Source organism: Epinephelus moara, chromosome 1, assembly GCF_006386435.1.
Source record: "Epinephelus moara isolate mb chromosome 1, YSFRI_EMoa_1.0, whole genome shotgun sequence".
In the NCBI taxonomy this organism is placed as follows: Eukaryota; Metazoa; Chordata; class Actinopteri; order Perciformes; family Serranidae; genus Epinephelus; species Epinephelus moara.
Window position 1 is genome coordinate 37,287,721 of NC_065506.1, and position 23,601 is coordinate 37,311,321.

The 23,601-nt window shown below is 39.7% G+C and overlaps 1 protein-coding gene across 1 annotated transcript in view; it reads right to left on the reverse strand.

Moving 5' to 3' along the window:
• Window positions 1-12,140: 12,140 nt before the first annotated feature.
• Window positions 12,141-23,601, reverse strand: part of map2k5 (mitogen-activated protein kinase kinase 5) — an 86,250-nt gene continuing 74,789 nt past the window's right edge. Inside the window, exon 22 of the mRNA XM_050053267.1 lies at window positions 12,141-19,666. Within this exon, the coding sequence (XP_049909224.1) occupies window positions 19,556-19,666 (111 nt within the window). The 3' untranslated portion in view covers window positions 12,141-19,555. The remainder of the gene's footprint in view (window positions 19,667-23,601) is intronic.

Below are 23,601 nucleotides of genomic sequence, written 5' to 3' on the forward strand. Positions count from 1 at the left end.
GCTGATCACGCACGGTGTGTTTTTAAGCATCAGATCAGCTGATCATTTCATATCCCGCATTATTTCCACCGCAGCAGGAGCGAGCTGACAAACACGAGGCAGCGCAGAGTGGTACTTTGCAGGGCAGCAAGACTGACAAAAGGCCCGGGCTCATTTATCAAGTTACACCACCATCTGTTAGGCTTCCACACCGGCCACGGAAATCAATCTGAGGCCTGAGCGATAAAAGAAGAGTGTGGAAGGAAGAAATGAAGGACGGGGAAAATAAATAAAGGACTTTTTTTTGCGTGCGTTAAATCATTTGGAGGCGTTTTAAAATGTTTCGGGTTCAAATTCTGTGCGATGAAAATGGAGTGAATCTGGGATGAACTGAGGATGATGACGACAATGATGATGATGATGATGCACCAGGCCAAACACACACACACACACACACACACACACACACACACACACACACACACACACACACACACACACACAAAGTTCCTATGCAGTCCTATGTCAGTGATGTAAATGGTGGCAGTGAAGCCGATTGGCTGTACTCGAAGACCCTAATTTATTATTAATAACCGGATCAATGCTGATCGCTTAACCAAGCTAATGTCCCCTCTGTCCCCTACAGAGAGACGTGTCAATACCTGCAGCAGGTGGACAGACAGACAGACAGACAGACAGACAGACAGTGTTTGACCACTGAGTGGAGAGAGGAAATGGCAAAAGCAGTCATGAATTTTGTTTTTCTGACATCATGTATGAATGGAAAAAGAGCCACGCCTTCAAAATTACAGGACCCCACCCTTCTCCTGGGTCTTTATTTTATACACTCTGTGGTGTTTGTACCTGAAGCTTTCCCCTCCAGTGGCTTGGTTTTATTTTAAAGGTGCATTAAGGTTAAAAATAATCAAATGTATGGTCTTTATCAGCCTAAATATTCCATGGAATAAACCCTACAGTAAATCTCCTCCTCCATCCTGTGACTAGAAATAGATTGATAAATCAGCAGGCTGATATTAGTATTGCAGATATGTTGATGTCAGTGTATCTGCAGGCTGATAAGAAGTGCCAAATACATCTAAGACAACTGACAGGTTAATTTTTCGACTGTTAAATAGCCCACTAAATACACATGTTGGTCACAATTCTTATGAACAAAATAAACCATATTTAAGGGATCCGTATCAACAATGTTTGTTCATGTTTATGGTGTTTGAAAAGTTAAGTTACGTATCTATTAACTCTCAAATACTGGTATCAAGTTTAAAAATCCAGTATTGGTAGGGTTATACACAGTGGTGTAGTGGTGGTTGATGAGGTTGATGGGAAGGTTACTGAGGAGGAAGTGGGTCTATTCTCTTGTATATTCCAACGGCTTTTGGTTGACAGGTGGGTTTACTGTACGCAGCCAGATTAAGAGGATATCCTCCACCACACTGCTGGTTATACATGTTTATTCACATGAGCAGTTTTATTATCTGTAACAATGTTCTTTGTTACATCTAGTACTTCAGGTACACTGTCAGCACAAAGTTTAAAGTAATAACATCACACAAACGCAGCAGTCAAATCACCAGCCTTCTATTGTGTGACTTCATTCTCTAACACCTGTGTTCAAGGTGTGCTCTGATAGGACGATATTCACTCTGAGGTAAGCATTAGAGGATTAAGGGACGTCCACGCCAATAACTCTAACTATAAGAATATATTGTTTTACAAAATAGATTTTACGCAAGTGGATGGTGGAGTCCACACCACAACTTTAATGACAGTGGCAAACAAGAGATAGATAGAGACACTGACAGCAAATCAAAATCCATGCTGACACAGCTGGAGCATGCAGTGTTTGCCTGGTGCCACTTTTCACAGCTTTGTTACCGTTCATCATTGTGGGTGCTCAAATAATAAATTTTTTTAACCTTTATTTTAGGATTTTCAACATAAAACAAACGCTCAGTGCATCAATTCAACAACTCAGTCACAAATATCTTCACAGGTAGAAAAACAAACAAGTCTTAAGACTTCACTTGATCGCTTCCACAGCAATAGAGGGTCTACTGCTAGACCAATATTGCAGACAAATATTTGAATCTTATTCTTATTAGAAAACCTTAACCTTTCATCAGCACTCCTGTCCACATGCTGTATGTTGGTGCAAGGTCTGACTTCCACATAAGTAGAATAAGTTTCCTTGCCACAACTACACCAAATGAAATGACCTGAGGATCACGCTATTGTTCTTAATGTGGACGACCCTTAAGGGTTGTATCCCGTATTTGTCACCAAGTCTTATAAAAGATAAAACCCAGCAATGAATCTAAGCTTTTGTCTGAATATGAGTCTCACACACACACACACACACACACACACACACTCTGTCCTGTGGCCTGTGGGGGGGGGTTCAGGCGGGCNCTGAATATGAGTCTCACACACACACACACACACACACACTCTGTCCTGTGGCCTGTGGGGGGGGTTCAGGCGGGCCAGTGAGCAAAATCTCACCATGGGCCCCAGAAAGTCTCAGACTGGCCCTGTCTTTCAAACTCATAGAGCTGGTATCAAAGGTGAGGGTTTCCTTTCAATTTTGGACACACACACACACACACACACACACACACACACACACACACACACACACACACACACACACACACACACACACACGAAACAGGGGAATAGGGGAATAGGGGCTCCACTGACAGAAAATTTTGTGCATCAAACACTTAATTCCACTAATCTAGTGAATTTTATGCACAAATTTTTGCTTTTTTGTATTAATTTTGCTTTAATTTAGTCAAAGTCCTCTGATACTTTCATGTGTTTAATGGGAGATGTTATAAAATTTGAGGGGGACGTGCCCCCTGCGTCCACCTTGAAATCTACGCCTATGGGTGGTGTGCATTGGTTTCACATAATCTGCAGAATAATTTAAGGTTATGCTGCTAATGTCTACTGAGTCACTGTAAATACATGAATAAATACATATTGTGGGAGGTGTCAAAGACGGCAGCGGAGAGAAACCAAACAAATGGCAAACAGGTGCGTTTGTGGACAGTTTATCATGAATGAAGTGACACTGCAGCAAATAAACACTTCATACACTTGGACTGATGTGTGTGTGTGTGTGTGTGTGTGTGTGTGTGTATTAATCTGGTGTATGAAGTTTGTATGAAGCATCATGAGCCTGTGTGCAGCCTGAGCTCGCCAGTTTTACCTCCCTGCAATATTGATGCTGAACCTGATCCTAAGCGCATCCTCTCCTCTTTCACCATCAAGAGGCTTCCCCCGCAGCCCCCGCCAATAATTACAATTTTATACTGTAATTATTCCTCTCTTTTTAATTATTTAGACCGCCGACTTGAATGCAGCCATTGTCGCTGCTTATTCCGGGGGAAACGTGAGCTGACGTGGCTGGATCAGCAGCGAGGAGTTTTTAATTAGACATTTCAGCGGTAATTTTAGGCGAGCTCTTTATTATTACTGTTGGATACAAATTACCCGGGCCTCATTGATATGCGCTCAATTGTTTAAACAAACCTTTAACCTGAAACATTAATGCGCTTCAGGTTCAAGTCATTAAGAGTCCCAACTCACCAGGTGAACCCGAACCTGATGGATTATTTAACACGGTGCTGATGCCACTGGTTTTTCCTTTTTGGGAAATAACGTTTAATAAGCGTTTGGTTGGTAAATGTAAAGTGTAGCGTCACTCATTTTGCCACAAACACTGGAGACTGTGGACACATCTGCATAATGTAAAGAGGCACATTTTATTTTAAAACCCTTGAATTCAATTTACAAAACATCACATTGAAGTTCTCATGTACTTCAGGAATTAATTTTCATTTTAAATTTTAATTTTGGGACGTTTCGCAAAAATAAACTTGCCTTGCTTGAATATTCCACATTTTCTTTTTTACTGTATTTTAATTGTAAAAGTCAGTTATGTAGTTAAATGTAGATGTGGTGCTTCATAACTTCTTTTCCTTTTTCCTTTATACAGTGGCAGATCTTCCTATATATGACATAGGCACCCCCCACCCCATAAATAAATAAATAAATAGAAAATTAAAAAACTGACATTAAAAAAAGTAACACATGATGGAACGATGTGTATGATGAAAAAATGAGAAAATACAAAAACCTAAAGCCATTTTGGGCTAAAAAACAAAGAGAAGATAAAATCTGCACATACTGTATTCTCCTTGTATTTATAATTTATTATTATTTGTCAGCTAACTTGTTTATTGGTGTTGATTTCTCATGAGCTCTTCTTCTTGTTAGTTAGACAATAAATATAAAAAATAAAAAAATACATAAATAAATACATAATAATTATTATTTTTGAGGGTGGGCGGGGGGTGGGGGGTGGGGGGGCAGGGGGAGCTTGCCTAGGGCACTGAATATGCTGGGTCCAGCACTGCCTTTAAATGTTGATTTATTCATTGACTGACTGCCTTCTCAGCAGCACAAAATCATATCCAAACCTGTTATTTAATCGACTATCACATAACTAACTGTATTATTACCCAATGCAAACATGTAGAAAATATAGCTATGGACTTAAGTTAAAATATAAAAGTCCACTTCAGGAAACGCAGCTGTATCCGTGTAGGCCTAAAAGAGGGGGCTTTAATACCACCTCTAAGTGTAAAACAACCAACAGGAGTGTTTCAATGCCATGGATCACTGGTTTGAGTCAAAGCTCTGCGTTAGATTGCAGCTGAAGATCATATTTTCCTGCAGGAGCAGTTTCATCCCGTTAAAGGTTTATTTCCCAAACACTTGCATTTTGTCACATGATGTAAAAAGATAAATCAAGCGCGCCTCAATCAGGACAGGTTTAATAACAGCAGCAATTGAGGCCAAATGTTTTATAATTAACAGTTGTATCAGCACCCTATAAAACCATGACCCCTATAAATCCCATTTTAGAGACCAATCAATCCTCCTCTTGGACTAAAGGGCCTATTGATCCCTCGCTGCTAAACGCTTTCTCCGTATCCTTTTTTGTTTCCAGTGAAAAGAGCATTTCGATTGCACTTTTTATTGGAGGAAAGATTCCGCCGAGAGGAAAGCGATGGCTCGAAAATTAAACGGTGACATTTTAATTACAGGACATTGATAAAGGGATCTGGGTAATGGCTGTGTACAGGGCGGCCACTCATTGTCCCGCCTGATGTGCTAATCAAGTCGGACTGCTCTGGAAAAAAAGGTCATCGGCCGATACAAAGCGGAGACGCAGCTCGGTGGGAATTTGGGAATATGAAGGTCCCGGATTGGCAGAAATGAAGACGCATCTCCAAACAAAGCGCGGTCAATATCCCGGAGAGAGGCCGCCAGATGAGATCATGGAGCGGCCAAATTTTCATTGCAGACATATTATCAGTATAGGTCACATGAAGCGCCGCCATAGATCATCTGATGCCACAATTTACATGCTACAGAAATCATTTGTGGCGAGCAGAGCTGTCACAACACGGACCGATCATCATCATCATCATCACTGATCCCAGCAGGCTGCAGGTTGGTTCAATCAGAGGAGTTATCATGTCAGCGTTATCAAGTGATGCAAAGTCACGACTTAACATTATGAGCTGAATGAGAGGCTTAATCAATGTTTTAGTGAGGAGTTTCTGCACCACGCCCCCACCCAGCTACACCCACAGACACTAATTAAGGTGTGAACTGTGGTGTAATTGAGCTGTTTGTGGACTGAATCCTTGAACTGGGCTGAACCCGTCTGATACATTACTACATGAATATTAATTCATGTTTTTTTGTGTGGCCAGAAAGACCAACACATTCTCACTCCGACCTCGTCATCTTGACGTTTGGTCATGGACCTTCCACATCCGGATGAAAGGTACCCTAGGTGCGTTGTTTTTTGACGCTCTGGGACACCTTGTCAAGTTCTGCCGGCCTTCTTTCAAAATACATGTTTTCACAGGAAATTTCACATTTACATACAGTCTCTTTCAAAATAAACACACTACATCGGCACCACACCGTGAAATGGCTTTTTTTTGTCACCCAACAACAAACACACAGGTTTAGGAAAACAGGTTTTGGCTTTATAATCTTACAGGTCTCAAATCTCGTCTCAAAGTCATCAAAATCTGGCACTTGGGCAGTGATTTGCAGCGTCAAAAACTAACGAAAAAAAAAAAAGGCATCCTTTAAGGTCGGCATGATATGCAGCCGGTTGCCGTTATAGTTAAATGGCGCCCGATAGAGTCAGGGGNGGTTTTGGCTTTATAATCTTACAGGTCTCAAATCTCGTCTCAAAGTCGTCAAAATCTGGCGCTTGGGCAGTGATTTGCAGCGTCAAAAACTAACGAAAAAAAAAAAGGCATCCTTTAAGGTCGGCATGATATGCAGCCGGTTGCCGTTATAGTTAAATGGTGCCCGACAGAGTCAGGGGGAAACGCAAGAACAAAAGTTAAGGCGCTGAAAGTCTGAGAAGGGCTGGCAGGAGGGGTGGTGGATTTGCCTGGTTCCAGACCATAGACCCCACCCACTCAACTGAGTAGTCTTGCATCTCTGGTCTGGCATACTGCAATGAATTTGCGATTTATCTCGTCCAAATGATGGAAGGACCAATGAACTGGGGGTGGAGGCGGGTCTAGCGATTAGCCAATCAGTGCCATGCTGATGTCAAGCTGTCCGCTGGTGGGTAACTGGTGAGGATAGCAACAATGGCGACGGCTACAGATCCTACAGACCACATCAACGATGCTATCGAGGTATTTCGCCACTACTCGCGTTAATGGAGGACCAAATTAAGGAATCTGCTAAACTGGATTTAACGGCGATGCAGCTGGGCGTGCACGACGACGGAGACATTTTAAACGGGCAATGCTCGCTTGTTTTCGGCACCCCCGAGGCATGGATACTAATGACGTCAGATTCTGGGTGAGTCGTTGATCTCTACTGATTGGTTAGGGAAAAATCAAATTCCCTCCCCCTTGTAAATCGCCTTCAATGGAGGCGATGTCAGACTGAAGGTTCTGGGAGCTTCAGTCTGACACTCAGGCTAGTGGTGGATGGGTAAAACAAACACTGACTTTCACCCGAAAGAGTGGTATTCGTATTGGATTCTAAAGCCAAACTCTGTTCTTTTTTCCTAAACCTAACCACGTGTGTTTGTTAAAGGAAAAAAAAAAGAAAAGTCAATTCAGAGTGTTAATTTTGCCTTAATTTTGAAGGAGACTGTATGTAAATGGTAAATTCCCTGTAAAAACAGAAGTGTATCTTGAAAGAAGAGAACTTGACACGGTGTCCCAGAACATCAACAACTAACGCACCCAGGGTACCTTGTACCTTAATTTCTTTGTGCAACAAATGCATGTGGTTAGGTTTAGAAAAAAACATCATGGTTTGACTCAACATTCATATGAGAAGCGAACACCGACATCCTGGGTGAAAGTCTGGTGTTTGTTGGACCCATCCACCACCTCTCCCACCTGCCCCATAGGGACTCTCCAGCTCCTTAGGTTACGTTGTTTTCTGGCGGCGAGTCTAACTGATGCTGCCCGGCAGCGTATCATACTGCTATGAGAGAATGCCTTTATTAATCGCTGTTTGATGCGACCAGGTGGCGGTATTTGACGATTTCAGAATGAGAATGGGTTGCCCCTGACTGCGCAACCCAACCGTACCTGTCTGCCCTCACCTGTTTTCTCTGAAAACTTAATGTGTGCTCACCTTTTTCTGATCCAGACGATCAGGTGGTTCTTCCTGTGAGCTGAATTATCTGCAGGGGTCTTGTCCTCTCCAAAACAAATAGACCTGGTGATTTAAAGTGGTAAGAACACTGAATAAAGCAGTTTCACATAAATAAAATCAGTCTAAAAACATGGTGGCAACCAAGCAGCAACCTCAGAGGCTGATAAGTGACACCAAAGTGGAAGTGCCAAAAACTGCAGTTCCTTGAATGGCCACTTGAGGCTGGCTCCAAAACAGTGCATCTCCATATACCTCCATGTTAAAATGTCCAACTTTACAGCAGAAATAAACATGTTCACAACTTGGTACAAAATGGTTTTGGTCTCTATAGCTATTTTCAACATTTATGACAACTGTACAGGGGGTGAATTTTTTCACAACTCACCCATTGACATTTTATCAGGACCCAAAACATTTAAGGGTGGGCTGCTTTGAGTGACAGGCCGTCTGATGATAGTGTCCTTGGCTTCTCAGTCCAACACATTCTCACTCTGACCTCGTCACATATCACTGTTTGGTCATGGACTTTCCACGTTCCAGACATGACGTTAAAGGTACCCTGGGTGTGTTGGTTGTTGACGTTCTGGGACGCCATGTCAAGTTCTGGCTGTTACATGCATTGTCTTCTTTTAAAATACACTCAGTCAAATCCACCCCTTGCTCCTCCACAGCTCAAACTTCTCGCTCAAACCTGGTCACTTCTGGCTCCAAATATCCAAGATGGCGACGACCGAAATTCAGAACTAAAGGCTTCAAAAAGGGAGTCCACAAACCAGTGGGTGAAGTAATGGTAGCTACTCTGATTATTTATACAGCCTATGGGTGCAACATGGCAATGTCCATGAATGAGGACCCTCCACCTGCCCGATATAAATGGCTCATTTTAAGGTAACAAAAAATTCTTACATTATATTCCATTTCTGCTAATATATCCTAAAATATCTGAATGAAAGTGCAAAAAGAAACAGATTTGTAGGAAACCTCAATGGCTTTTACAGAAGGTTACACCAAACAAATTCAGAAAACATTAAGTTTTTTAAGCTATTCGTGTTAGTAGCAGTTGAATAGAGATGAATAAACAACCCTGTTCATTTAAAAATGAGCACACCTGGCTAGCTGTGGAAAGTGAGACTTATGGATTGATACAAAAATGTTCCCACTTCAACAGACCATCATGAGGAGCTTTGCAGTGCTGTCGAAACTTCTAAAGAGCCTCTCGTTGGCGGCATGCGGCAGCCTTTAGGTCGATACTGTAGGACAATTTTCTTATTGATGCGGCAGCAGGTGTCCAAGGTTGTTTTTTTTTAAAGGATACAACAGTAAATGTGAGTGTAGCAAAATGATTTCCTGCCTGACTGGAGTCTTTTCTGGGAATGTTTGTGGCACAAGGTTGACACGGTATAGAGGCAGTTCTCCTCCCAATGGAGATTCATGTCATTAAAAAAAAAAAAAAAAAAAATTAATACAAGGACGAGTATCATTCTGGCTCATAGTGGGTATTTGTTGTATTACTGCCATCAATGTCCCTCAGAAGAATAATCAGGGCTTACATTGCACCATAAAAGGGATCAAATGGCAGGTAAAGTTCATGTCACAGCAGGAGGATCAGTGAACCTCAATCATGAAATCATTTCACTTAACACGGCTTTCATTTAAAGATCAAATGAAGCAGGGAAGGAATTTCTGCATAATCATATAATATCACAATATAGAAGAGCTTTGAAATCACAGTTTGTCCTTCTGCTTTCCGAGGCCCCTTTGAAAAAGTTGATAATACAGACAATACAACGCAGCACAGACTAACTACATGCTCCCGAGGTGTGTGTCAGGGCCCTGAGACGCCTTCACGCCTCTGTTACACACGCAGCATAATTATAATTATTAGATCAGGCTGCCTGTCAATACATGTTGTCGCATTCAGGAGGAAACCTGTTCAAATAACATCGTTCAAGGTCTCTGACTGAAGGCAACATATGACCAACGGTAAGTAACACAATACAGCTGTGAAGGCCATGAGTCTGTATGGAAGCCCGGGGAGGACAAGCATAAATACGAAAATGCAAGAAATAATTTAGGGATCTTGGCATTGGCTTGTTTCCTTGAGATCATTTCATTCCATGCTAAAGAAAAGCTGAAATTATTTGCCTCCAAATGCAGTAATTAAAATGAAGACCTCTCTGACCCTGTGTAAATTAATCATTGGCCGTGTCTCTTTTGAAAAGGTGAAGATATCACAAGGAAGCCAGAAATGTATTCAACTAATGTTTCACACCTGAATAATATATAAACTGTTGTTTAACAAACCTTGACGTGTTATTTTACTTAGCGGCTGTTTAAGAAGATATAAAGTCAAAAAAAGAAGAAGAAAAAAAGCAGCTGCTTACATTAATAACCGAGAATAAGGCGGATGTTAATTAAAGGTTGACTAACATTAATTATGAAATGCAAATTGTAATTGAACTTTGGAGATAGCAAGGTGCTCACAGGTTTAGGTCACTCTACAGCAAGACGTGTAAATGTCAAAATATTAATAAAGCTACTATCATTTTTTAAGTCGTGTGAAGAGGTGGCTGCCGTGCAGGTGTCCAAGGTCTTGTTTTCATTTTAAGAAAACCCTGCACTCAGTTGCCACCTTGCTTAACCTCATAGAGTCTTATACAATAGTCCTGCAGTTAACCATGAGGGTTATAATTTGTAGTTTATATTTATAGTTTTTGTTAGAACTATTTCAGAGAGGTTTGATTTTACTTAATGGGTGGTTTAGAAGTTGCAGTTTGTGGTGCTGGTATTTCTCATCTACCCACTTTTAATTTTAAATTGATGTTTCTAGAGCTGTTTCGACACCATCTTTACCAAATGTATATGTCAGAGCTATAATGTGTGAATGTAAGTTAATTTAAACATCATACAAAATTAATTTCCATTTTATACATGTTATTCTATAAAACTTAGATATTGTATAAAAATGTAAAAGGACTAAAATGCATATATGTTACATTTCGATGATGACGCTCCCTTTAATTTAGTAATTTACATCATGTGCAGTTTAGTTAAACAGAGAGCTGCATTAGGCAGGGAGTACATAGTTTTTCTACTGTGTGACTGAGTGTAATTTCAACTTTTCAGCAAACGTTTTAAACTATATCACATCTCCTGTCATTTCCGTCAGACTTAAGTTACCATGCCTACAGCTCATTAATGGCTTTCTGAAATTTAGAGGTTAACACGACAACATCAAACAAGGATGATTATTTTGAAATGCTTTACACAGGGTTTCTACAGCTTAAGGCAAGTTAGATTTATATATTCTTTTAATGGCGCTCAATACAATTTAAGACCAATTTTCCAATAACCAGAACTGAAGAAAAAAATGAATACACCGACATCAATTATGTAAGGTAGGAAACAATTTCACCCAAATGTATATTGTAACATGAAACATGACTTTTAGTCTCTTGTCAAAGATAAGGGGTTGAACAGAACTGGGAAATACCCAGATTTTGAGTATCTTACTCTGCATGTGGGATTCCACTGGCTTGAGTGTGAAAAACTTTTGCATAAAATACACTGAGCCTGTCGGGCAGGTAATGACTTCACCATGCTAGTTTGCTAGCAGACAGTGGTTCTCTACTCTGAGCATCCCAGCTGAAAACAAAATATGAGTGTTGTTGATCGCACCGTGCTGATTTGTGTGACATTTATGCCAGAAGTATTTGGTAAATTATTTAAAGAAAATAAATGTTACCAATTGTTTTGAGATCTTACAATGCAATGTCAGGAAGAAAAACATTAAAACCCCACTTTCCGTGTTTTAGTATTTCTTAAAAGACTTTTGAAAAATTGGTTTCAGACATTTTAATACCCATTAAGACTTCAATGCCTTTTAAGACTTTAAAGGAACCTGCTTAGAATTAGCACGTAGCATGGACTTGCGATGTAGCTCGGAATACAGTATTTCTAACATTTCCTAAATAATGTATAATAAATCATGAGAGCACAACAAACGCTGGTATCCAATATGGCCATAATGTTTAACCACTCTGAAAAAGTTCAACAAAAACTGAACCTAAAGGTAGGATTAATTAGACTGCTGCTGTATTAGACTGCATGCATTTGAACTTGGTGTAACTAATTAACTGAAGAGTGATGAAATGTTTTTCATTTGCAGTCAGATTTCAAAAAGATCTGGAAGAGGCTGCACCTCTCTTAAAAAACACAAAACATCAAGGTGAAAATGGACCAAGTTGCCAAAAACAAACAAAACAAAAATGCAGAGTGACTAAAAACTGAAATAATACCCTCAAACTCATGAAAATTAAACATAAAAACATAAAAAAAATAAAATAATTAATATCTAGACTAAGAGAGCATTGAAATTTTTAAATGTTTAATGTTAGGTGAACAAACAAAACTCCCAAACTTACCCAAGTGATTCTGTTTAAATACTTTTTATTTATTCTATTTGTGCATTATGGTTGGAATATGTGCCAACACTGATAGTTACAGAAAAGGCCATAATCAGCCAGTAATATCGCAGCACTAATATTTTTTCTGCTGAGTCCCATCACTGACTTAATGCTTTGTGGTTCCAGCAAAAACAGGAAAAATGAGAGGGCAAGAGTCACAAGCTGAAAAGTAAAAAACATAATAAATATTTCCACTGATACCTCAGATTGGTTTTTAAACATCACAGTCAATGAGCACATTGTGGAGCTTACAGAGCATCTGCTCAGAAATGTGAATTGCTTTTATCTTTTTGGTTTTATTTGAGTTGCAAGAATATATTTAACATTTGCAGAGTGTTCATTAGTAACCAGTGGCCACTACACACTCTTCTTATTTCACACATAGTTTTACCAGACTGCAAAGTATTTATAGCTTCAGTTACATTTAAGGCCAACTCAATATAGTGGATGTGTTAATACTACAGTAGAATTTGACAGTTAGATTAATATAATTAACAATATATGTGGTATAATGTAAAGTAGATATTCTATTCAATGCACAACAGTTGGAAACTTCATGTTGACGTATTTCATGAACAATTTAAAATTTTGAGTTTCACCAAGTTTCAAAGTGGCATTCCTTTTTTTTTTTTTTTATGAAAACGAATGGCATCTTGCACAGAAGTCCCCCTGAAGTTAAGGTAAGAGTATATTAATGTACATCAAACTAAAAAGGCTTAGCCTCATTTTTAGGTTTCTGAGGCAAAAATAATGGCACTAATGAATCATGACACATAGAGCCTCCGCTGGTTGTGCAGTTCACAAACAATTTGTCTGTAATGACTGATCACAAACTAAACCCTTAACAACTGAAACACAGAATAAAGGACATTTGTAGTATGAGTTTATTACCAGTGATGAACTGTTTAATGTTTATAATGAGCAGTGTGTAGGATTTAGATGCATCTAGTGTTGAGGAGTGAAAACTGCAACCAGCTGAAACTTCTCCCGTGTGCAACACATGAACTCCCAGTTAGGATTCCTTCAGTGTTCATTGTTCAGATTTTTACCAAGAGCCAAATTATCCACAAAGGGCTCGTCCTCTTCAAAACAAATGGACCAGTTTTAAAATTGGTTAATCTGTGCTCGATGTTTTTCTCCGATACTGTAACTTAAGATCCATTCAGGAGGTTTTTCCTGGGAGCTGAATTATATGCAGAGGTCTCTTCCTCTCAAAAACAAACAGACCCAATGATTTTAACTGGTAAAAACATTGAATAAAGCAGCTCCACGTTAAAAAAAAATCGGTATATCTCTGATGCTGTTTGGCTCCTCATGAAGGGGCTGCTATCTATGGTGAGTGACACAAAAATGTGAATGGCCCTGTTCTACAGCCAGTGTTTGGTTTGTCCATTCTGGGCTACTGTAAAAACATGGTGACGCAACATGGCAGACTCCATGGAGGAGGACCTGCTCCCTATGCAGATATAAATGGCTCATTCTAAGGTAATGAAAACATGATTCTTATTCAATTATACACTAAAGAAAACATACTTATTATATTAGATTCCATTTCTGCCAATATATTCACCTAAATCCTACACACTGGACCCTTAATGTAGGCTGGGATCACATATAAAATTCAATTTTTTCGTAATGAGCTCTGAGCACAACCAGCAGAGGTTGCAACTAAAGGTTTCACTCCAACCGTTAAACTACCCCAACCAATCACTTGACAATAAATAGTGGTTACCACCGCACTGAGGTGCTGTGTCCAAACTCCATCCTACAGACTGTATTGATATCATGCACTATGTAACTTTCATGGTTCACTATTTTGCAGGTAGTAGTCAAAATGTTTTGTACTAATTGTACAAATTATGCACAGATGTACATTTATTAGACTGCAGTCTGAACACTCCTGCCAATGTAATATTGTGAATCTTCAACAGAAAGCAAGACATTTGTCCAAAGAGTAAATGTTCATTTTTCACCTTGAAAACTGTGCTACACTTTTGGCTTTTACCCAAACTTTCAACTGCATCTTGTGGTCGTCCAAGTTCTGGACAGCCCAGTTGCTAGAAGAAAATGTTGGCATTGTACGTTTCTGCAAACCACAAGAACGTTACATTTGCAAGTTTCATACATATCATATCAATGTTTCTAAAGTGACGTATTGTATAAGCTGACTGTGTCATCGGGCAATAGAAGAAATGGTGGATGGGGTGTCACCTGTGAAAGACACCTGCCAAACTGCAGACAACTGTTCAAAACCAACAAACAACAGATCTGTTGTTTTTTAGCAACCCTTCATGATGTTTCCACCAGTGTTTTCAGCATTGTGGCTGATTCCCCAATCATATGATTCTCCAATCATAACCAAGTGATTTTTGTGCCTAAACCTAACCATGACTTCGCCACAGCATTGTTGAGAAAGGTGAAGTTTCAACATATCCATAACAAAATAATGCACAAATTTAACGTACCCATGGTTTGCAGAAAAAGCCTCGAGTTGACCCTGAGTTAGGCCCCGATCACACAGAAAGCATTTTGCAGGTTGGAAACGCGAGGTGTGCTGCACTGCCGCACTTTATTTATTTTATTTAGAAGACAGTGATCAGTATGTAGTGCCTAAAATGTTGAGGCAGAGGGAACTGTCTGTAGCTCTGGTTGAGGGTGAGAGGCTGTCAGTTAAAAGTTTGTCGGGCACAGGGAAACGAAGTTCTGTGCGGGTGCACAAGACCCTTAAAAAGAGGGTGGATGACAGGGATCACCACCAGTTGGTCCAGGAGCTTCTCCTCGTTGCTGGCTGTTTCCAGGCATATTTTAGGATGACTCGGGGGCAGTTTGACATCCTGCTGTCTATCGTGGGGCCATATAGCTCTGGGTATCCAGCAACTGCTGCGACCAGTTTCTCCTCCATTGTTTACCAACTGTAAACTTGTAGTCTCGCGTGACCAGCTTCCCTTACTTCGGAATGGGACTCTGGGGACATTCATCTTTTGTTTTGTAACAGAAATGGGCGGGGATATCCAGACCACGTGACGGCGTTGCCATAGGTACGGCACGCTGTAAATCCTTAATTTCTCCAATCTTGTGGACGTTGCAGCTCTGCAATATAGCTGAACCAAATAAATCATATCAATTTTAATCTCTTCTTGCGATGCACTGAACACTTCCTTTTCTCTTGTACTACGGACAACAATTCAGGGAACAGCAATTCCGGTGTAGGCGGGTGTAAGGCAAAGCTAATCAGCCGTTGGTCGAGGAAGTACGGAAGTACACAGATTTGGATCCAATCACATCACTGCTGCTGGGAGCCAGCGCTAGTTCTATTACAACTTTCCTATGGGAAATGTCCACAGACGACAGAGTCAGCCAGCGTGCTGACGTCATCAGTGTCTGTGTAAGAGGCTAGTAAACTTGTTGTCGTGACCACCACAGATGGCCTGCCTCTCAAATCATCCAACTGGACAAAGGGAAAAAAGATGATGAAAGAGAGATGACGTGGGGCGTTCTTCCGCTTTGAGTTTAATTTTTTTTTCAAATTTTTTTGCAAAAAGGCCCCTCCAGCTGCTAAAAAGCTTTCTGTGTGATCAGGGCCCAAAGCTTTTTTTTTGAATTGCGAAATTGGATTTATTGTTTTAAAGATGTTTCTCGAGCTGCAGCACCACAATCTTCCAATAGTTTTCTAACATTGCAATGTGGGTCAACAGTGACCATCAAGATCACAAAAAAATCAGGCAAATTTATTATCCATATTTGCATCTTTCAGTATGCTAATTATTTCATGCATACATACATGCAGCACATACAGGAATCAGTATGTAGTATGGAGCTGGGACACAGCTTTGGATTCCCTACACATACAGTATTCCTTCTCTTTCCTATCTGGAGTCGTGTCAGTTCTTGATGAAAGTAAATGTTACTCAAGTAGCAGAAATGCTAAATGAAACACCTATTCTGGAAATCACATACTTAATAATCAAAATGATGAAAGCAATAGACCGGCTGAGGGCTTGGTAATGTAAAACTGTAAGATATCTTAAGGAGTTCCCAAATTATGAATGACACGATGTTTGGTTCTACAAAAAACAAATGTGTTTTCAGTTTGCGATGATTTTCAGTCAAGAGGCCAGTGATTAAATTCTACCATCCATGTGTCTCCTCATTGTTACAGAGGACAAAAGCACATTGAACAGTGTACTGAAGAAACTACTCACCACACGTATAATAAACTGGTGCTTTAAGCCTTTTCTGTTGCGCTGATATACTACCGTTACATTCGTTTCCAGCGATGTTCACACTGTACACAACATGTCACTGTAGGGTGCATTTACTGCTTCCTTTGTGGGAGAAATTATATTTAATTGCACTTGGGGCGTCGGTAGCATAGTGGATAGTGCCGGCGCCCCATGTACAGAGGCATTGCCTTGCTGCAGCGGCCGCAGGTTTGAATCTGGCTCGCAGCCCTTTGCTGCATGTCAGTCCCCACTCTCTGTCTCCCCATTTCACCTTCTGTCCTGTCAATAAAGGCAAAATGCCAATAAAAATAATCTTTAATTGCACTTGAGCTCTGCACATTTATACAGCTGCACATGAGGACCTTGCCAAAACGAATCACTTTAGTCACTTCACCCATTATGTTTGCCTCAGTCATGAGAGATATGTATGATTCACCATTTGGATCGTCAGTGGTCTTTGGTGTTAAGTGCACTGCATTAATGTTTTCCCTCTTCAGCATATCAACTGATCTCATTTGGCAATCCAATAAAACAACATACTTTCTGTATAGTACACGATATATCTTTCTAAAGTAAAGAGAAAGTGGATAAAACAAAAACTTGTGTTGGTTTATACAGGGAGGAAGAGATATGGTTTCTGTTATGTTTCTCTTCTTGTCAATCGTCTCTTATTCTTATGGATTTTCAGAAAAACAAATAGCTGCTGAATGAAACTGAAGAACTTCTTCAGCATAATTTCCTTTCCAACAGGTCACTCAGTGGCATTCAATGTCAGGTGTGTCCGTGCAAAAAGAAGTTAAAGATGTGCAACCCAGTTAAAACTAAAAACCTAGATGGAAAGAAACCCTGGTTCGTCCAGATGAGTCTGAAGAATTATTTGTTTGGTCATAAGCTAAAGAACCAAGAAACGTTGCATGTCAATTTTTCATTGCACTCTGGAAAACTGCAGAGCTGCTTCAAACTCAGTGATACTGCAGGCTCTTTGTTCACCTAAACACCACTTGAAGACAAACAGAGCTTTGTATCCACTTAAAGGAATATTTCACCTGCAAAGTGACCATTTGTATATCAGTTATTCACTGCATGTTACTTTGAACTGTGAAGAAAAATTTCTGGCACGCCTCCTCAGTGAATGGAGAATCAAAAAAGGTGAACATTCTTCATGAATTGAAGTAAAAGGCGACCATGTTTAATGACAGAAAAACTATAAAAGCATCTGTTCACACAACTCGTGCAGTATAATCCAAGTCTCATTAATCCAGTCGTAATCTCAGTACTTATTTTTACTAAAACATTTAACACATCAGTACAAACAGTCTCATGCACTGCCAAATAGGCAGAAGTGTTTTTTATAGTAATGTCTTGGCGAAAATGCATGTTTTCGGGAAGTACTGAGCATATAACTGAATAAATGTGATTTGGATTATACTACACGAGTTTTATACTTCTGTGTTGAATCGAAGCCGTACCCTACGCCGTGATGTGCGCCTCCCCAGAAATGTAACATGTCACAGCGATGCAGACCTCCTGTCTGTTTTTGTAAGCTGAAACCATTTCCCTCAGTGGAAATGAAGCTTTTATTTGCCTTAATTTTACAGATAAGAAACAATAAATTGTGAAGACAATAAAGCCTCCACTAAAATAGCATTATAAGTCTTGTGTGTTATTTATCCTGGCTTCATAGGAGTAGAGGAACTCTCTGCTAGGCTAATTTATACACTTTAAATTGCCATAAGTTTGTGCTAATAACGTTAGCATGTTAAATTTGTTTGGAAAACGTGTTCAGGAAAGACAGTCCTTTTTGTCAGTGAACCTTGTGAGTTGTAATGGACCTGAATTTTGTAAAGTTACCTTTGTTAAAAGTTGTTGTTGTCCCTGGCTTCATATGAGTAGAGGAAAAGTCCCCTAGCCGCTAGGCTAATTGTATGTAAAACGCCATAGGCTTGTGCTAAAAACATTAGCATGTTGTATTTGTGGGAAAATTTGTCCAGCAAAAGAGTGCTTTGTCTGTGAATGCTGTGAGTTATAGTGAAGCTGATTTGTGTACTTGGGTTTGAAATCGACTTCATTAAGCCATGTTTAATGTGTTTCAACTAAATCAACTCAACTTCACAGCACTTAACAGAAACCTCTGCCGCCGACTTGTATTTTGGAGGTGTAACGGCAGAATGACACAGATACACCACCGCACAAGTAAAAATGCTCACAACGGTGTAGGCCATGTGCGTAGGCTCTGCATAAAGCAGACACACAAGTATAAATCCCGCTTTAGAGTTTGTAAACAGTTGTTTTGATATAGTGTTGCTGTTGTCAAACATGGTCCCCATTTACATGAAGAATGTTTGACTTAGCATAGCAGAAAAACGTTTTCTTTACAAATTCAATGTAACACGCAGTGAGTAATTTATATACAAATTATAATTTAGCAGGTGAAGTATTCTTTTAATACCCTGACCTCATAAGATTAGGATATAACTGGATACAAATGTTTTAGTCCAGAAATTAAACAGGTAATCTGTTGGGGAAAGTTCTGCTAATACAGTGACAATATAAGTTTTCTGAGGTAATAAATTACACCACTGGAAAAACAGGCACACACATGGGCTATTACTCACAGGCAAAAACCTTAAACATTCAATAGAGGGCTGTCAACAGTAAAGCACAAGACGGTTATTTGAGATACCATCCCAGAAACAGAGCGTTGCTCTGACAGCGTATTGCAGTCTGATGCTTTGAAGTTGTTTCTTGTCACTGATCCTTTAAATCGGGACCATTTTATCTCCATTCATCAGGCCGTGATGTGCTCACTGCATTTCTGTATACTCTCAAAAAACGCGGGGACGAAGCTGTGGATGGAGACCCACGTTAGAAAGAAAGCGCAGACGTCTGTGCACTTTTTGGATGCAGAGATTAAGAAGCAAAGTTCAGAAGATGTGAGCTCTTCATTGTCACGACGCACAAGTGCTGTTAAATAAAGAATTACTCACATAAAGTTTGTAACATCTAGTGATTTTTGTCCGTGTACATCGAGTCACTTGTACAGTGCATGTGGACGTACTTGACCCTGAAGCCTTTGATAAGTGTTCAAGGTTTGGGATCAAACGTCCTGGTCCATCCTGGGCGGACAGCAGGAGGGTGTCAGACGTGTCCCTGAGCCTGCTGAGCTCGTCTCTCCTCCAGACAGCGACAGACCCACATCGACACCACCTCTGCATTACCATCATTAAACTGTATGATGAAGGCGTGATCCTGAAAAATAATGAGAAAGATAAGGACAGGAACGTTAAATCATTTTTACTGAGAAAACAGCTAACAGTCTAACTTTGGGTTAATTTTGCTTTATATAGAAAAAAACACATTTTTAGAACTAAATTAGTGCATTTAAAGGCTTCTTTTTTTTTAAAACTTGGATTTGCAATACAACCACTAATGGGCTGAATTAAAAAGGTTATTTAGTGAATACACAAAGTCAAAAGTCAGACTTATATTACAAATTTTTACACTGAATATAATGACATGGAAATGGATTGACTATTTAAGTTTTACTGATCAGTTTCTTTTCAGAGTGAAATTTCTGAGACATATCCAAACAACTGGTAGCAAACTATCTCAAATTACAGTTAAATGGTAAGCTAAAATATGTTTCTGAAGACATTTTAGGTGAGAAATAGGCAACACAGTAAAAGAATCTTGGTTCATATTTGATCAGCTCTGCTTTTTTTTTTTTACCAATTGATCTCAGTTTGGTTGAAGTTTGATTCCGCCCTTACACTCTTTCTGTGTGTGGTGGTAGGTATACAAAATGTGGAAGGACAATCTGTAGTTCAAGTGGGGACGACATGTTTTGAGTAGGGAGATCTGGGTGCTGGTAAAATGGAGGGAAGTCTACCATTGTTCATTTACACATACTACCCACATTGTTATGATATTAAGCCGTAAATATCCGTTTAAATGTGGCCTTAAAGGTCAAGTGTGTAGGATGTAGTGGCATCTAGTGATGAAGTTGCAGACTGCAACCAAGTGAAACTTCTCTCGTGTGTCAAGCGTGCAGGACAATTACTGCAACGGATGCTGAAAACGTGAATGGTACAGTGTAGATGGTGACCTTGTTTAAACTGTTGTTGTTATCCTATCGTGACTTAAGCCAAAGGGCCTACGTGACTTCAGTCATGGTTTGGTGGATTTCTGGCTAAATTGGGAGACTCAATTGTTCTCTAAGCCGGGTGTCTGAATGGCAGGAAATGCCACTTGGAATGTTCCTACAGTACTTACAGTGCTCATGTTAAACAATGTTTGTTTGTTTCACACTATAAATTGTCATGATGTACAAAGTCTTCAGCTTTTTTCTCGAGTTAGATGACCCTCAAATGTGCAACTCTGTTTCCAAGCCTGTCTTATTTTAAGTCCTGCTTATGCTACAACAATGGCCCTATCTAAAGCCCGTGTTTGGTTTGTCCATTCTGGGTTACTGTAGAAACAACATGGCGAACTCCATGGAAGAGGACCCCCCGTACGTCAATATAAACGCCTCATTCCTAGGTAGCAAAAACATCATTCTTATTTTCAGGTGATTATAAACTAATGAAAACATAGTTATGAATATTATATACAATTTCTGCCAATATATGCACTGAACTCCTACACGCTGGACCTTTTACTTTATTGAGGAACCAAATTAGAAATTAGACTGAAAAGACAAACTTTATCCATTATCACCTTCAGTCAAAAGTCTTGGATTCAATCACAAACTGTACTGAAAGGTCTTTTCTGAAAGGTTTTTTATTTATCTAAAAATCTTTTCAGTTTCCATTTTGCAATTAAATTTCATATTTCAATAAACATTTTTGCATAACTAAAAACATCTGCTGCCACTAATCTTCCTCCATACACATGACCTTCAGATTAATTATCCACAGCAAAATTGGACTGAAGTGGCCATAAAATAACAAGTAATGAGCTTTCTCATAAAAGCAGAAAAATATATAAATATATATATTCTAACAGCTATTAAAAAAAAAGTTTATACCTATGCTGCAATATAATTTTTATTATCAAACAGATGGGAGCCACAAACATTATTACACCTTGACGAGAAGTGTTTAGTTTTGTTCTACTTTGTATAATTATTCCCAATCATGATTGAAGAAATAATAATAAAAAACAAATAAACTGAACAGGAACTCCATTAAACCCTCTTAAATATTCATGTGCAACAGATTTGGATTTAAATGCTAAACGTTTAAGTAATGGCTTGTCAGGGCATTTTAAAGAAATATCTTTGGAGTTTAATGATCTACACGACTCATAACAGGTTGTAAAATGAGCTCTGTAATAAAACAGGCAGTAACACAGAGCATCACTGTCGACTATTTAAGGAAGGCTTTTGAATATGATATTGATTCTAGTTCATACAGTCTTCATATCGACTGATTTTCATCAAAAGTGCTGATAAATGAGCTCTTAAAAACCACAAACTGACCAGTCTCGGTTGATTGGTAGCTTATCAAGTTTGTTAAATGCTGGCAGTGTTCACTTGTTACTGCAGCAGGACCGAAACAGAGATGTCACATGTGATATCTCAGTGACAACAGTCCCAATCACTGGCCTCATCTGGGGAACTTTCCAGACCAGAGCCAGAGGTCACAGAGGTCACAGAGGGGTCAGAGGTGAGAGGGGAGGAGGTTGTAAATGAGACACTTCAACCGAGGCTGACCATGGTTTTTATTTGTGGTGTCTAGATGTCCAATTAGATAAACAACGCTGCGGCCGGCCAGTTTAAATGAACTTGTCAACACTGATTTCAGCGATATCCATCCTTAACAAGAGACTGTCACTGTTAACAGGAGTTCAGCTCTAATTTAAGCTGGACGGACACTGTGCATTTTATTTATTAATCGTCTACGTTGTGTTAACTCACACTACTCGTTTTAATCAGACTTTCTACACGGCCACAATCTGCAGCTTTTATGCTCACACTGTAAAGATCAATTAACCATAGCGCTCACACTGAACATTAGCATAAAACCCTGCTCTGTTTTGTCCAGTGCTAACTCCAATAGAGTTTATTCTGGCCAGACATCCGCCTCCTCAGCTGTGTTGGCTTAACACTGGATTGAGTGTTGGAGGTGCAGTGCATGGAGCCCAAAAAGCTTGATTTCTATGGCATGAAATCACTCAGATCTTCAGCATCTTGGAGCCCATAGAACAAGCGTACTACAGACTTTTCGGTTTAGCACTCTCTTAGGTTGAACAGGGATAAACATGATTTAAGTGTGTGCCTCCTCTAAACTTTGCACTTTGTTATCGCACCACATGGATCAAATCCAGATAGAGAAACGAGTCATTTTACACTATGAGTCACATTCACCTATACACACACTGGTGGCTGAGGCTACCATACATGGTGCCACCTGCTACTGAGTAACCATTCACATGCAATCACACATCGATGGAACAACCATCAGGAGCAATTTGGGGTTCAGTATCTTGCCCAAGGATACATGCAGGTGGACCACCTGCTCTTCCTCTGAGGCACATCAGTTGTGATGCTCAAAAAAATGTTTCCACTGATGTACAGACTCTGCAGTTATTTGCATTGGAAATCTACGGGAAAAAGTCTTTTTGGGCCCAATGGCATCACATGAAGGGCTCAGAAGTTGTAATTCCATTGTTTGGGCACTATGAAAATTGGCTTCAAAGCCAAGTTTGGTGGTATTGATACAAAGACAGAGAGGGAGTATAACACTGTACACACTACAAATAGAAGGTAAAAAGAAAAAGATTGAGCTGCAGATGGCTGGAAGATGCAGACAGTCTAGTTTGTCACTTCTGCAGCAAAGTTCAGTTTTATATCACAGCACAGTCAAGACTACAGACAACACAACACACACTACAACACACTACACAACATGCAAAATACAACTGCAGTAATATTAAAACAAGCCCACTTAAATTTATTACTAATCATTTGACAGCAGCCATTGAACTGCTCAAACTACAAGACAGACAAATAAAATTTCTGACAAGCAAGAAATCCATCCAATTGTGTGCAAGCCAAATAGTTGACTGAGCAATCAATCAATCAAAAACCAGCACCAATCTGGCAGAAATTGTAAAATTAGTTGGGGTAAATTTGTCCCAAGGTTTTGGTGCTAAGAAGGTAATAATATGGACTGTATCGGCTT